Source organism: Athene cunicularia (assembly GCF_003259725.1).
Source record: "Athene cunicularia isolate RWA chromosome 2 unlocalized genomic scaffold, athCun1 chr2_part1, whole genome shotgun sequence".
Classification (NCBI taxonomy): Eukaryota; Metazoa; Chordata; class Aves; order Strigiformes; family Strigidae; genus Athene; species Athene cunicularia.
The window spans coordinates 32,705,874-32,719,286 of record NW_020799095.1 but is presented as its reverse complement, the minus strand read 5'-3'; the positions used below and the strand labels follow the sequence as shown (position 1 = coordinate 32,719,286).

At 36.7% G+C, this 13,413-nt stretch overlaps 1 protein-coding gene across 1 annotated transcript in view; it reads left to right on the top strand.

Moving 5' to 3' along the window:
* The window catches only part of NEBL (nebulette), a 96,701-nt gene extending 84,880 nt beyond the window's left edge, over nt 1-11,821 (top strand). Inside the window, exons 27-28 of the mRNA XM_026842404.1 lie at nt 1,268-1,383; nt 6,884-11,821. Coding sequence (XP_026698205.1) covers nt 1,268-1,383; nt 6,884-7,060 — 293 coding nt within the window. The 3' untranslated portion in view covers nt 7,061-11,821. The remainder of the gene's footprint in view (nt 1-1,267; nt 1,384-6,883) is intronic.
* The last annotated feature ends 1,592 nt before the right edge of the window (nt 11,822-13,413 follow it).

The following is a 13,413-nucleotide window of genomic DNA, read 5'->3' as shown; positions in this document are numbered from 1 at the left end:
AAGGAGAAGACGGCTTTTATCAGAAGATTTAGGCAGAATAGCAGCTAAATCGACCACTTGAAGAAGTATCAGCAGAAATACATTTTCTTTCTGATGTAGCTAAATGAATTTCCAGTTGAACTAGTAAAATTCTTGTAACAGTGGAGATGGGCTATTAACCTCCACACAAACCAGAAATCTTTATTCTCACAGTGCATGAGAGTCTTGCAAAACATGCACAAATATGCGGTGACTAAACTTGTAATCTTTAGATTTTGAAATCAACTGCAGTCTCTTAATTTTGCTTTTAAAATTCTTATTGGTCTTGCTAGGAAAACAGTGAGTAGTCACTTATGCCGTTTATTTTTCTCAAATTTTTGATCGTGTTTTTAATGCATCCTGTTTTGGTCTGTTGCTGAAGTAAGGTGTTTGAGCAGATATGGAAGGTTTATGAATGCTTTCATAGTATCTAAGCAATAGAGGTAGGGAGTCCTTGTTGTTTGCATTAACTCTTTCAGCAGCTCTTGGTAAATAGAAGTCAGCATAGTAATGATTAGTGTATAGAATTGTTAAAATAATGTAGTTGTTAATATAATTGTTAAAATAATGTGAATATAATGCGTGTTGAGGTGGAACAATTGTGTGGTAAGATGAAGATGCTGAAAAAGGTAGACTTGAGAATATTTAGGTAACCATTAATCTCTCTGTGTTTGGTTAAGAATGTTGATGGAATCAGAATAAACTAAGAAACCCAACTGTGAGCTCTCTTTTTTACATTTTTGTCTCTTCCTGTGAATCACAGCCCTTCTTTGTTCATAGCCCAATAAATAAGAGTTAGTTTGCAGTGAGTTAAGAATTAATTGCAGAGAATTTCTACTGAAGCATTTCAAAACTGTATTACTACATAGTTTTTTTCATCAATCTTTCCTTTAAAAATAGCACTTTATGGCATATGATATGTAATGTGTCATCTATGGCAGTATCAAAGTTGAATTAGTGATGTCTCAAGCTTTTGTACGCCTTTTTGTGGTCCAACTTCTTAAGGTACATTAAGCTTTTCCTTCCAACTAACCTTGATAGTGTTTGTGGATATATTGCAATAGCTTTGGCTCCATTTATATGTAATTCAACAAATGAAAAGCCTTATGTTGTATATGGAAGTCATTCTGAACTGTTTCATACTGAGGAACTGTTACTTACAATGAAAATAATCTACAGTTTCTACAAAATTCTAGATAAGGACATTTTTTTAAACTTAATTATGTGTCTGTATTTCTTTAACACACAGCCCCTGTTCTCCCTGGGGCGTATCAGCAAAGCCAGTCCCAAGGATATGGATACATGCACCAGACAAGTATGTCATCCATGAGGTCCATGCATTCACAACCTCATTCAGCAGGTCTGGTGAGTATTGGATTTAAAGAATTATTTTATTTGGTAAGCAACATCATCAGCTATTGCAAAATCTCTTAAATATGAGTGAATTGGTCCGCTTGAGATTTATAGTTGGACTGTTTGACTGTCTTAGTCCTAAATGTAAGTGCTAAGTCCTCCTGTATAAAAAAGATTAAGTGACTGAGGGCAGTGACAAGAATACATTAAAAAAATCATTTATGATCTCCAGAATGCAGAGAAATAACTGAATCTTCTACCTGCTTAAAATAAATAGTAGACGCTTGGACAATATTTCACAGGCTGAGCCCTGATGTTATGCTCTGATGAATTCAGGCGTCTAGCGCTGAATGAAAACCGCTGATCTCTTAAGATCACCCTGTTGGTTTAAATTTGTTTCAGATTTTCTGACTTGCTGATTTTGTACTAGCAGGCTTTGTGCCTATCCATATTATTCATCTCCGCTTGTGTAAAGCTAGCTCAGACTCCATATTGGTGTGCCCTTTTTAATTCAGCAGAACAGTCATGTACCCACTCGTGCCTGAACCAGATCAAGTTATACTGCTGGGCAACTGAGAATCAGCTTTATCATGAAACCATAGCCACAGTCATGAAGTTCTTAATTATGGTGGATGAGAATGTAAAGCTAGAGTGAATATTTAATTTTAGAAGTAGCTGGTCATGAAAGGAGAGCTGAATAGGTGTTCAGCTGGGTTTTTTAGGAAAATGAGCTTCCTTTTTCTTTTTGAGCTCTCTGTATATATAGTTCAGTTGTAATGCTTATGATATTTTAAAATACCACATCACTGCCTAGAGATTTCGTAGTTCAGATTCAGTCACATTTTACCTTAAAAATATTGACTGGTAATTTTGAATTCTAAACTACTTTGAATAGATGTGTATACTACCTCTGTCACCTTTTGTAGAGATGAAGTATTTAGTTATGAACCAAACTTACAGCTTGATTAGATGAAACTAGTGTTCTTCCAGACTGAAATTCTATGGCATTTTATATTGTAAAGATCATGAGGTTCTGTGAGGTTTGGGTGCTTCCAGGCTTGCCAGTTTCTTATTTGCTTTGGGCTGAGAGGCTAACTTGCTGGGAAGTCTGAGATCCAGATACCTGCATCTTTGGGTGAGCCAATAACCTGAGAAAGTCTTTGGACAGCTGTGAGGCAGCTGATACTAGAATCAGCCATTAATTTCCAAGGATATTGCAAGGCACTTGGGGAGCTGGCTGCTTTCCAAAAGGGCCAGAGTCCAAAAAGTGGGAGACCTGGAAGCCTCGGCTTTGTCAGCAAATTTTCTAGTCAATGGGGAGCAAAGCAAACAGCCTTCAAATCCAGCAGCTAGAGAATGGAGATGCCTGGAAATCCCAAAATGCACTTAGTAGCCTTCACAGCTATATCGGCAGGTAGATGGCTACTATTTCCCTAATCTCCCAGTGACTTACCTGGTGGGCTGCCTGCTGAAAAATATCATTTCAGTCGTCTTGAGAATCACCATTTGCCTCTCCTTCCTGAATTGGGAATGGGAAGGTAATAAGAAAAGGAAGGGAGTGACATTAAAGCAGTTTAAAAATAAAGAATTGACTGAGTGTCTTCTTTAATGGGATTTCTTATCCCTTTTGTGAAGCTGTTTTCATTTGACTTTCTTTAAAGTGATAATAGCTGTTTATAGTGGGGAAAAATGAAATAGCAAACATCATGGTTTGAACAGATCTTGTTGCTCTTAAAAACCCAGCGGTTTCCTTGAAGACAGTAAACACCAAACATAATCAAGAACTGATGGTCTGGTGCTGACTGCTAACTTGCTGGTCTAGTGAGGAAGACAAAGCATGGTCTTATCACCCCAGGGGTGATGCTGCTGCTCCAGAAGAGGCATCTCGGATGCAGCTAGAAACCTGGCATGCTCCCTTGTCTTTCTCCTTCACATCAAAATACTATCTTTTCTTTACCCTGTGCAGTTTATCCAGGTGTGCTGGGCATGTTACACCCAGATATTGGGATGATACAAGAGGAGTCTCAGTGTGTGATGGAGGAAACCCCTGGTTGTGAATGTGTTTAAATGTAGTGATTTGCACAGACTGAAGATTGATAGCAGTCTTGGAGGGCTTTTAAAAAAGTGGAGTGGACATGCCATAGGGATCTGACAAATTTACACAATGTTAGGTTCATTGCGGCCCATTCAGTTCTCATCTTGGAGCAATACTGCCAGAGCTGCAGTGTCTTCTGGCTAAGCCAGGGCAGAGGAAAGAAATAAAAGAAAGTAAGAGAGGGAGGAGACTGGCAGAAAGAAATCCTAGCCTGAATAATGATCTTAAAGCACAAGTGGTGTTAGAGACTTAACTAAAAGCAATGAAGGTGACCAAGTTACACATCAGTGCCTAAATTTGGCCAGGACATGTCTAGGGCGAGAGACATTAAGATCCCATGGGTTATATCAGGGTGGAGATGATTGGAGAGTTAGCTGCTTTAGTAAAGCCTACACCTTTCAGTGATTTGTGGCATTATTATCAAATCAGGGTCCCAAAAAGACAGAAGTAAATTTTATAATCATGTCCACCAATTTCCTATATTGGGAAATGGAAATTTTCCAATTTTGGTTTATTTAATTTTGAGCTGTGTTTTGTATCAGGCATTACCCTAACACAGTCCTGGTAGATTTCCACCCCCTGAGTTAAATTACGTTATTTTCTGATTCTTAACTTTTGCACACTTTTTCCAAGCAGTTCTGCATAATGCATTGAATGAAATTGTTGCTCAGAGTACAGACAGACCCCTGAAGGCTGTTTGGCTCTTCAGAAAATAACAGAGCGTGTTCTCACGCCTTTAGATAACTAAAAGCTGTAGGAAACCAAAACCTAGGTTACAAGTTGGCTTTCCTTGATAGCTGCTGTATGTGAAGGACACTGAAACAGGTACTGCTCCTTGCAAGGAGCGATGCATAGAATAAGTATAAACTGGTGGATGAAGTGGAAATATGCATCTGTCAGCTCACATCTGGCTGGAGAGCTGGGAGTATGACAGCTGAGCTTCAGCTCTTCATATGCACAAGATGTACTGTTTTGTCTAAGCAGTAGCTGCAAGTTAGACCTCTGAGGAGGTGGGAGATAAGTGAGTATTTCACTGTTTTGCAAAACCCCAGCCTTTTCTTATATACTCTTAGTACTTGCTAGACTCGCTACTGACAGAGGAATAATTCACTAAAATGCATTTTAAAAATCCCTGCTTTGAGTCCTTTAAGCATTGTAATTCTCAATTATGTAGCCCAGACTTCACTCTGAAGTGATAATTAGGCATTAAATGCTAACAGGATTATTATGGAGATTTCTCCTGACAGCCATTTAGCACCTAATTAGGTGTTAAGGCCATAAATTTAGGTTTCTCAGCAGCATTTAGGGCCCTAATAAATTGTTTTAAAGTTTGAAATTACCAGCTTGTCTTCACAACTGTGCCACCACAGTGATGTAGTCAAGCTGCCTTAAAGGAGACAGCAGTAGTATGTCCTATGCCATGATGCTCAAAGGATGAGTGAGCATCCTTCTGAGTGAGGAAAAACTTCTCTTTTTTTTTTCAATTTTATATTAGTTTAATAAAACATTTAATCTCTTCCTCCAGTCTTTGCCCACTGAAGGGAGACATATAAGCATGGCTCAGAGAAAAATCCATTCTCTGCCTTATGACAGATACAGACTTACTACCATTTCTCTTAAATGGACCTTTTTTTGAAATAAATTGTTAAAAGGACTAACTGCTGCTGAACTTGATGTAATAGCATATTTTTTACTGTTTTTCTGGAGTTAGTTTCGAGGCTCAGTAGAGAGATCATTGAAATACTTGGAAAAAAAGAAAGATTCTCAAAGGCATAGACCATTCGTTAGGATCGTCCAACTGCTAGTTTTCTAGTTTGTGAGTCTAAGGAATTTTTGGTGATGACATCACCCTCCCAATTAGTTGCTTCAATGTAGTGCATAAACAATGATGCTTTTTTCATCACCTTTCATGAACACTTGGAAGACATAAGGAACCACCAAGAAACCATATACATCTGGTTGGAAATTGCTCTTGGTCACAGGCTGTAGGGCAACAACATTACAAGGCATGGCAGAGAACAGTTATACAGAGCAAGACTCAAATACACTTCAGAGAGGTTTGTCAGGAAAGGTAGTGATCCCCAGTGTTTAACCAGGAGTTGATTCCTCTGTAGTGTTTAATCTGGACTACCAATGATAAAGGCAAAATCAAGACAAAAAGTGTATTTCTAGCATGGGAACAATAATAATGAGTTACCTTATAGTGCTTAGATTAGATCATCCCACATTTCCAACAGGTGACAAATGTCTTACTGTGTGTGACAGAATCTCCATATTTTCTGAAAATAATTTCATTAAAAACCCACAAAAATCATATATGAGATGGAATAAAACCAATCCAGAGTTGTTTTCCTCAGCTGGGAAGTAGAACAAAGTTTGCTTCTCTTAAAAGGTTCAGACAATAGTACTACGCATTAACTCAAATATTGACTGTTTTTATCTTTTTTCTCTTTAAATCATTCTCTTTAAATTCAGCTAGATATGGTGACGTATCAAAAATTACTGGTAGAGAAATTGAATATTATCAGTGATGCTTGAACGGCTCTTCTGTCAAGAGATAGTATAGGGAAAAGAAAGTACTCCTGGGAATTTTAAACCGAGCTAGTTTTGTTCTGCTGTTAAGATGCAAGGGGAGACTGTTCCCTTTGATTTTGAGAGTCCACACTGAATTCCAGTAAATTATAGAATTGTATTGGTTATGAGTGGAAATAAATACTCTATTAAGAAAGAAAATGGAAATCTTGCCTTACAGTGGACAGAGTTGTAGAGAAATTTGGCTTAGCTAATGATAGGACTTTGTGTTCTGTTTAGATCAACCTTTTATGTGAATGTGCAAAACAAGTATTCATAAAAAATATTTTTGCAGACATTTTTAAATCTTGTCTTTTTTTTTTTTTTTTTAAAATTTAATTAGATAATCTATTCCTAATTCTTAATTTAGGGTAAAATCGTAATGAAGTAAAGGACATTCAGTGAGATGCCAAAGTTAATGACCTGGATGAAGACTGTGTTTCTTTTCTGTAGTGAAGAGACAGGAGAAGCTGTTTGGGAATCATGGAGATAGGGAGCAGAAGCACAGCTAGCCATGGCTGGGTGCAATGAACTGTTACGAGTGAATATATGAAAGAACAGTTGGAATATTTCAAGAGGCAGTGAATGGCTTAAAATCTGTTTGTATGAGGACTTTGGGCAATGTAGGTTCACAAATATAATCATTTCGGGGCTATACTCACTGTAAATTTGGCAGGGTGGAGGGTATACCATTTCTTTTCAACACGTAACTTGTGATTTCTCTCTCTGCCTTGCTCCCTCTGTTCTTTTTTTCTGCTCTTTTAATTTTCTTTGTGCAAAGTGCAGAAAGAATCTATCTCTGTTTAGGCCTGAGACTTTACAGCCTTGTTTTCTTTCCTTCAACAGAGAACATACAGAGCTATGTATGACTACAGTGCTCAAGATGAAGATGAAGTTTCCTTCAGGGATGGTGATTATATCATCAATGTTCAACCAATTGATGATGGCTGGATGTATGGTACTGTTCAGAGAACTGGGAAAACAGGAATGCTTCCAGCAAATTATATTGAGTTTGTTAACTAATTTTTGTCTCTAGTCCTTTGAGCTTTATTATGATTTACTCAAAATCTAACCTTTTAAAAAAAGTCAGAAGAATCTTTTAAGAGTACATGTTCATTACTTTATCACTGCTATAAGAGTCTGCATTCTCACTCAGAATCCAATTTAGAGTCCTTTAAAGTAAAGATAAATTATCAACAAGAAGCTCAGAGCTTTGAAAACAGCATTGCTTATAATAGTGCTCCCTCAAAATGAAAAACATATATGGAAGCCTGGTGCTGCCAATCCTATAAATATTTCAGTCAATTAGCTGTGAAGGGGAAATACCTTTTCCCTATACCTCAAAGACATTATTTCTCTTTATAATAGCAACCATAAAATCGATTCACTTCTTATGGCACTCTGAAGTCATACTCAGTTAACACACTGAGTTTGAACACATCTTCAAATTATTAGGGAGGTGTTTAATGTTTGAGCAGTTAGCATCCTAATAAAAATAAAAATGTTGAGTAGATAATTCAGTCATTTGAAATAATGACAAGTGATATGCTAGTAAAAAAAAAAAAGAAATACAAAATGCTACTGCCCAGCAGCCTTACAGTAAACAGGTCTGTTTTGACAGCAAAAATTTCCTGATTCTCACATACCCACATTTATTCCTGGATTACCCATCTTCTCTGATTTCCAACACTGACCTCTTCTATCAGCTTTGCTTGCATCCCAGTCCATCAGTTAGATCCATGCCTGGTTCTTCGGTATCTTTTCCACAGAAATTTCCTTGCAAAGACTATCTAGACTATAAAACCTGTCAACTCTTCTGTTTCCTTCTAATAATACTTAGCATTTAAATAGAAACTTCCATTAGGGCAATGTACAACCAATACTTCATGTTAGTTCCTTTACCTTCACCTGTACTGCTGTAAATAAATACCTTGTGTGAGGCCCCAGTGCTGTGCAGTCACACAAAGCCTGCAGTCACATCCTTCCTTCCTACCACAGGTAACTTGCTTAATGGCTGCTTTGCTGATGAGCTAATGTACCTACCCCTGCTGCAGAAATACTTGCACCTCCATTGAAGGGTGGAGGAGAGCTCTGGTTATTGTAGTGCATTTCAGCTCAATGGCCTATTGCTTCAATTTCCTCCAGAAATTTTGGTGATCCAACAGTGGGTTGTACGCTTGCCAAATGATAAATGATGGAGAAATACTATGTTTTCTTTTACTGATCTAATCTTTCTCATAAGTGACACTGAAGGGAAAACTAACCAAACAGAAGTCCAACATACTCTATGCCATCATGCTTCAGTTTAGCCATCCATAGAAAACAGTAAAAATATTTTGCTGACAAACCTTCACATACACTATTTGGTGTCTATTAACTTATGATCAGAACTGAGAGATCCAGGTCTCAGTCTGTGAGGCTGAGGAGAGGATCAGGTAACTGGTGACATAATGGACCTGTGAGAGGATCTGTGACATCAGGCTTGGGTCACAGGGAAGTTGCTTTTGCTTTAACTGGGTGCCAGAAGGGTGCCGTGTTCCCTCCCAGGGAGAAACTCTTTAAGGAAGGGCAAAAGAGTTAAAGATTCACGTGGGAACTTACTCCAGGATGCATACATGTGTAAGGAAGAAAATGTTTTTGCTGATAGTATAATTTGTGGCATTCAACCATGTGATAGAGAATTTTAATTTTGGAGTAGCTCTCAGTATGTTGAGCCCTTGCTGGCTTTCTTCCATTTCTGAAATTTTTGAAGTAGAATGAAATACAGAGTTTATAGACAATTTTGTATTTCTCATTTCACAAAGTAGGCAAGCCTCCAATATCTACAGAATAAAGAAGGCAGGCTGTAAGGAATTGTTATGTCAACTGAAAATTGCCAGTGCAAATACCTGTTAGTTCTATTTTTCCATACAATTAGGAATTGGAAAGCTTCTGCAATTTTTTATTTTAGGTCTTGCTAATACGGGGCTGATCCCAGCTGCCAAAGAGGGTGAAATGACAGCATTAAAAAAAAAAAAATTTAAAAATCTCCACGACTCTGGAATTGCCTGTGCTTTCTAGTCAGCATTTCAAGGCTAAAGCTGACCAGAAGCATCTAACTACAATAAATGTGGTTTAAAACCAGGGATGCAGTACTGTAGATACAGAGTCTGTATGGGTGACGCTGCAGTCATTTAAAATTCTTGAAAGTTTTGCTGCAACAAACCCTTGTGCATTACTGGTAACTTTCACATTAAATTAGCAAGCTTTGTAATTCAAATGGCTTTTTCAAAAGGCTGATGTGATAAGCTGAGCTAGAAGCTCTGAAATACACAGTCTGCTTCTGTGTTGGTTTTCATCAGCAGCCATCACCAGCAAGGAGAGGAATCCCATCTTGTGATGGCTGGCAAATTTTTCTGATTGATGCCTGAGGCAGAGTTGACTATCATTTGCTGCTGTGCTGCTTTATTAGCTGTGTAATGCTGACAGCAATAAAAACAAGTTGTCAGTTTGTTAACCAGATATGAATAAAAAGAAATATAGGGAATAGATATATTGCATCAAGTTGCAATTTTTAGTGACTTATAAAAGTCTCCATCTATAAATTCACTAGCATTCTTCCTAAGTGAGGAGATGGCTTACCGTGTTGAACACTATATGTATAGTGAAAAGTAAATCAGAAAATTAACGTTTGATAACGTTAGAGGACTATGTTATGCTAAACAATGGAAATAAAATTTTCTTTATGAGTTTTGAATATTCATTAGCCTGGCAAAGCAGCTAAAGCAATTTGCAAAATAAAAAAGATCAAGAAAAAACAGTATGTGAATTGTATTTCTCTTGAGAATGGTATGTCAGCAGAATTATTAAGATCTGTTTTAAGTTAAGTTCACGTAGTCAGGTTTTTATGTTGTATATGCTTAGTAATTCGTGTTCATATGGAATGGTTCCTGCTTTTTGATATAGAACAAACTTTAGTGTCATTATGCAGCTTTGTTCTAAGCAATGCTATCAAAGGCCCAAAATTATCAGAGTGCAATTATTAAAATGTTTTTTAAGATCTAAAATTTGTAAGGTAGGGAAAGTAAGTCAACAACTAAGTTGTGCCAGCACAGGTTTTACAAGGCATATGTTGGAGCCTGTTACATGCAGCGGGACGTAGGGATGAACAGATGTTATATACTGTTCTGTCACCTTTAAAGTATAAATTCCTTTTTAACACAGCATGTTCCCCTCACTGTACTTTTTTCATGCAGACAACATCTTTCTGGGGAAAGGAAAAGGCTTTTAAGGAGCCGAATTTCCCAAGATGTTTCAAAGTTCAGGTTGGAGGTTCACACATACCCATTTTAAGCATTTTAGAAAAAAAGAAGATACAATGTGCTGTAATTCTTGCTAACACAAGTATAAATGTAGAAAACAGCATAGACCATATTCATACATATATAGAACAAATGGGTGCCTTGCTTTTCATTACTCTTTCTTGCCTGGCTAATCTTCATTTTCTAAACAAAGCTACTTACAGATACTGCAGTTGTAATTTTTCATTATGGAACATTAGCATTTAATCTTGATGAAACAGGGTTTTCTTGATTACATTTGACATACCATAAACCACTTCAGCAGATTGGGATTTGACAGAGAATCACCTCCCATGGATTATATTTTTGACAAATGTGTCCCTACTGAGTGTTCCTTGGGGATATGGAAGTTCTCCAATACTTGGGAAAGGTAGTAATTCCAGTTTTTATTGTACAATGACTGCATGTCATCTTGTACAATGAAAAAGAAATGACAAATACAGAAGTCTTTGGCAGAAAGTGGTACAGGTTATAAAATGTTAGATTTTAATTATGTTGATTAATACTCCATTTAAAATACAGAATATGCTTTAGTTAGTAAATGTTTAAATGATATACTGAAACAGACAAAAGATGCTGTTGAAAGAAGATCTCCAAACTGATGTGCTGGCAAATGCAAAGTACTGGTGAGCTGTAGAAGAATAAACCATTTTGCAATGCTTTAGTGATTTTCTCCAGCTTTATGCCATAGGAACCCCATCTCTCCTTTTGAAAGAAAACCCGAAAGCTATATTTCCTAAACTGCCTGCACTACAACAGTATATTCAAAGGAATTTCATATGCTTCTTGTGTCTGATAAATAGAATTTGCATATTGTACTTAAGTTGTAATCCAGTTGTTGTTGACATTTGTTTAATTATTATTATTTTAGGGGGGAAAATAAGCTATACTGTAGCATTTCAATCATGTGTATTTAATATTACTATTAGAAATTGCTAGACCATTGGAAGACAGCAATGACTGTATTGACATTGATTAGCATGATGTGGAAACTCTCTCAGCTGTTGGTTTTTGCAGTGTGATATAAAAAGCAAAAATGAACCGCTGTGCAGTTTGGCTTATGTTTGCTTTAAAGTGTGTAAAGTTTTAGTTATTTTGCAAAACTGTACTGTATTTGGGAGTATACAGCTATGAAGGTAACACTGTTTTTCAAAGGACAGATATACTTACTCTTGGATTATATGATGTATCATCTTAATTTGGCTTTTGTTATGCAGAAAGTTAACACCAGCTATTAAAATATATTTTAGTAGAAATGCTTTAACTCCTTTTTCTTCCTCTACACTGTGAATATTTAAGCCTTGGTGGACTAGAGCAACATCATGCTGCCCAAAGTACTAACCTATGCAAACTAGTTCACATTTTAGTTGATGTCACAGTGGATGTAACATAACAATTTATTTTGCATAACATTAAACGTCATTCAAATAAAATATTAAACCCAGCACTATGTATGTATTATATTCATAAACAATACTCTGAAAAGCTACCATACCCATTAATACAAGCTATAATATAAAAGATGTATATTGTTTTAATTAAGGAAGCTTTGAGTTTTCAAACTTAAGTAGAGTATTTAGCACTTACCTTCAAGCTCGATAGTTTCCTAAAACATCATTTTATTGCAGAAGGGCCATCTCCTCAGAGGGTTAATTTGCTTTTGAAGTGTGTATTTGTAACCCTTCAATAGAACAGTGAATTACATTCCACGTCCCTTGGTTCGTTTGAATAAGCAAAGGTAGTAAGTGAAGGAGATCCACTGATTTGACTGATAGTGGTTTGCTGGTCTTTGAATGGCCATTTGGTTAGGTGTGCTTTCGCTGCAACACTAATGAAACCAAATTTGATTACTGGCCTCTTTAAGACAATTTCATATACAAACGTGGTTCCTGAGTTATCTTTATTCATTTACACAAGTAAATTATTTTTATAACTTTGTAAGAAAGTTTAAGTTAAAATAAAATCCAGAAGAATTTTGGGAATGCTCTGACTGTAGTTGAAGAGATTATTGTGGTTAGGGACATGTTTTATTTATTTAAGTGTACAGTCCAATGGATTGCATTAGAATCTTTTAATTTTTATCAAGTGTTAGTTTGAAGAAGGCTGTTAACAATGAATGAGGACAAATGGCAGCTACAAATGGAGCTGGTTAGTTCATTCCATGTAAGTGATATACAGTTGCTACCACACTAATCTTCTCCTTAAGAAATACATGTTAGCATTTCCTGTGTTATTAGAGCTCTGATTCTATGTTCTGTGGTGGTTTTATGTATCGAAATGCTGCCAGTATAGCAGAATTCAATCTTTTTATATACTGTAGCAAACAGCAGTTTTCAATCAGAAAAAAGATTTAAGAGCTGCTAAAATGGACGTCAAGCACTTGAAATGTCTTTTATTTGTAAATCCTTCCATAATCTGCTAGAGTAATCAGAGTACTTGATTTTCTGTTTCTATATATATATTTCAGGTGAAGGCTCTCCTCCTGAGAGACACTGATGTGAAGTTGGTGGGAGTTGTGTGTATGGCATCTGAAGGATTGTGTCTTTATTCAATAGCAGTGTCAAATCTAACAAATGGCTGAAATGAAGAAGGGTTTCCTGTCTCTACTGACCCCATAGAATATCATTATCAAACGGATCTGTGTATTGGTACTTGAAAGTCCTGTGGAGACCCTTCACACTGTATATTGGATAGGTTCAGAGTTTCTAGCTGCCACTGCTTTTAGGGTGCTCTCATTTCTGCTTTGTCGCAGAACTGGGCTTTTGATTTTCTTTATTGTGTTAATTAGCAAGAGTAAGATAATTTTACATAGTTCTCTGTGCTGAGGGAATAGTTGCCCAGTGCTGGCTGTGACAAGTACTGCATGCCTCCCTCCTCTCGCTCAAACCACCAAGCCAAACCATGTCTCCAATCCTGTCCTGCAGTGTACCTCTCTCTTCTTTCCATGAAGCTTCCCGAAGCTACACTGAAATGGTATCAGAAATGATCCAGGTTTGTTTATTTCTTCCAAATGATTCCTTTTATCTTGTTTTTTTA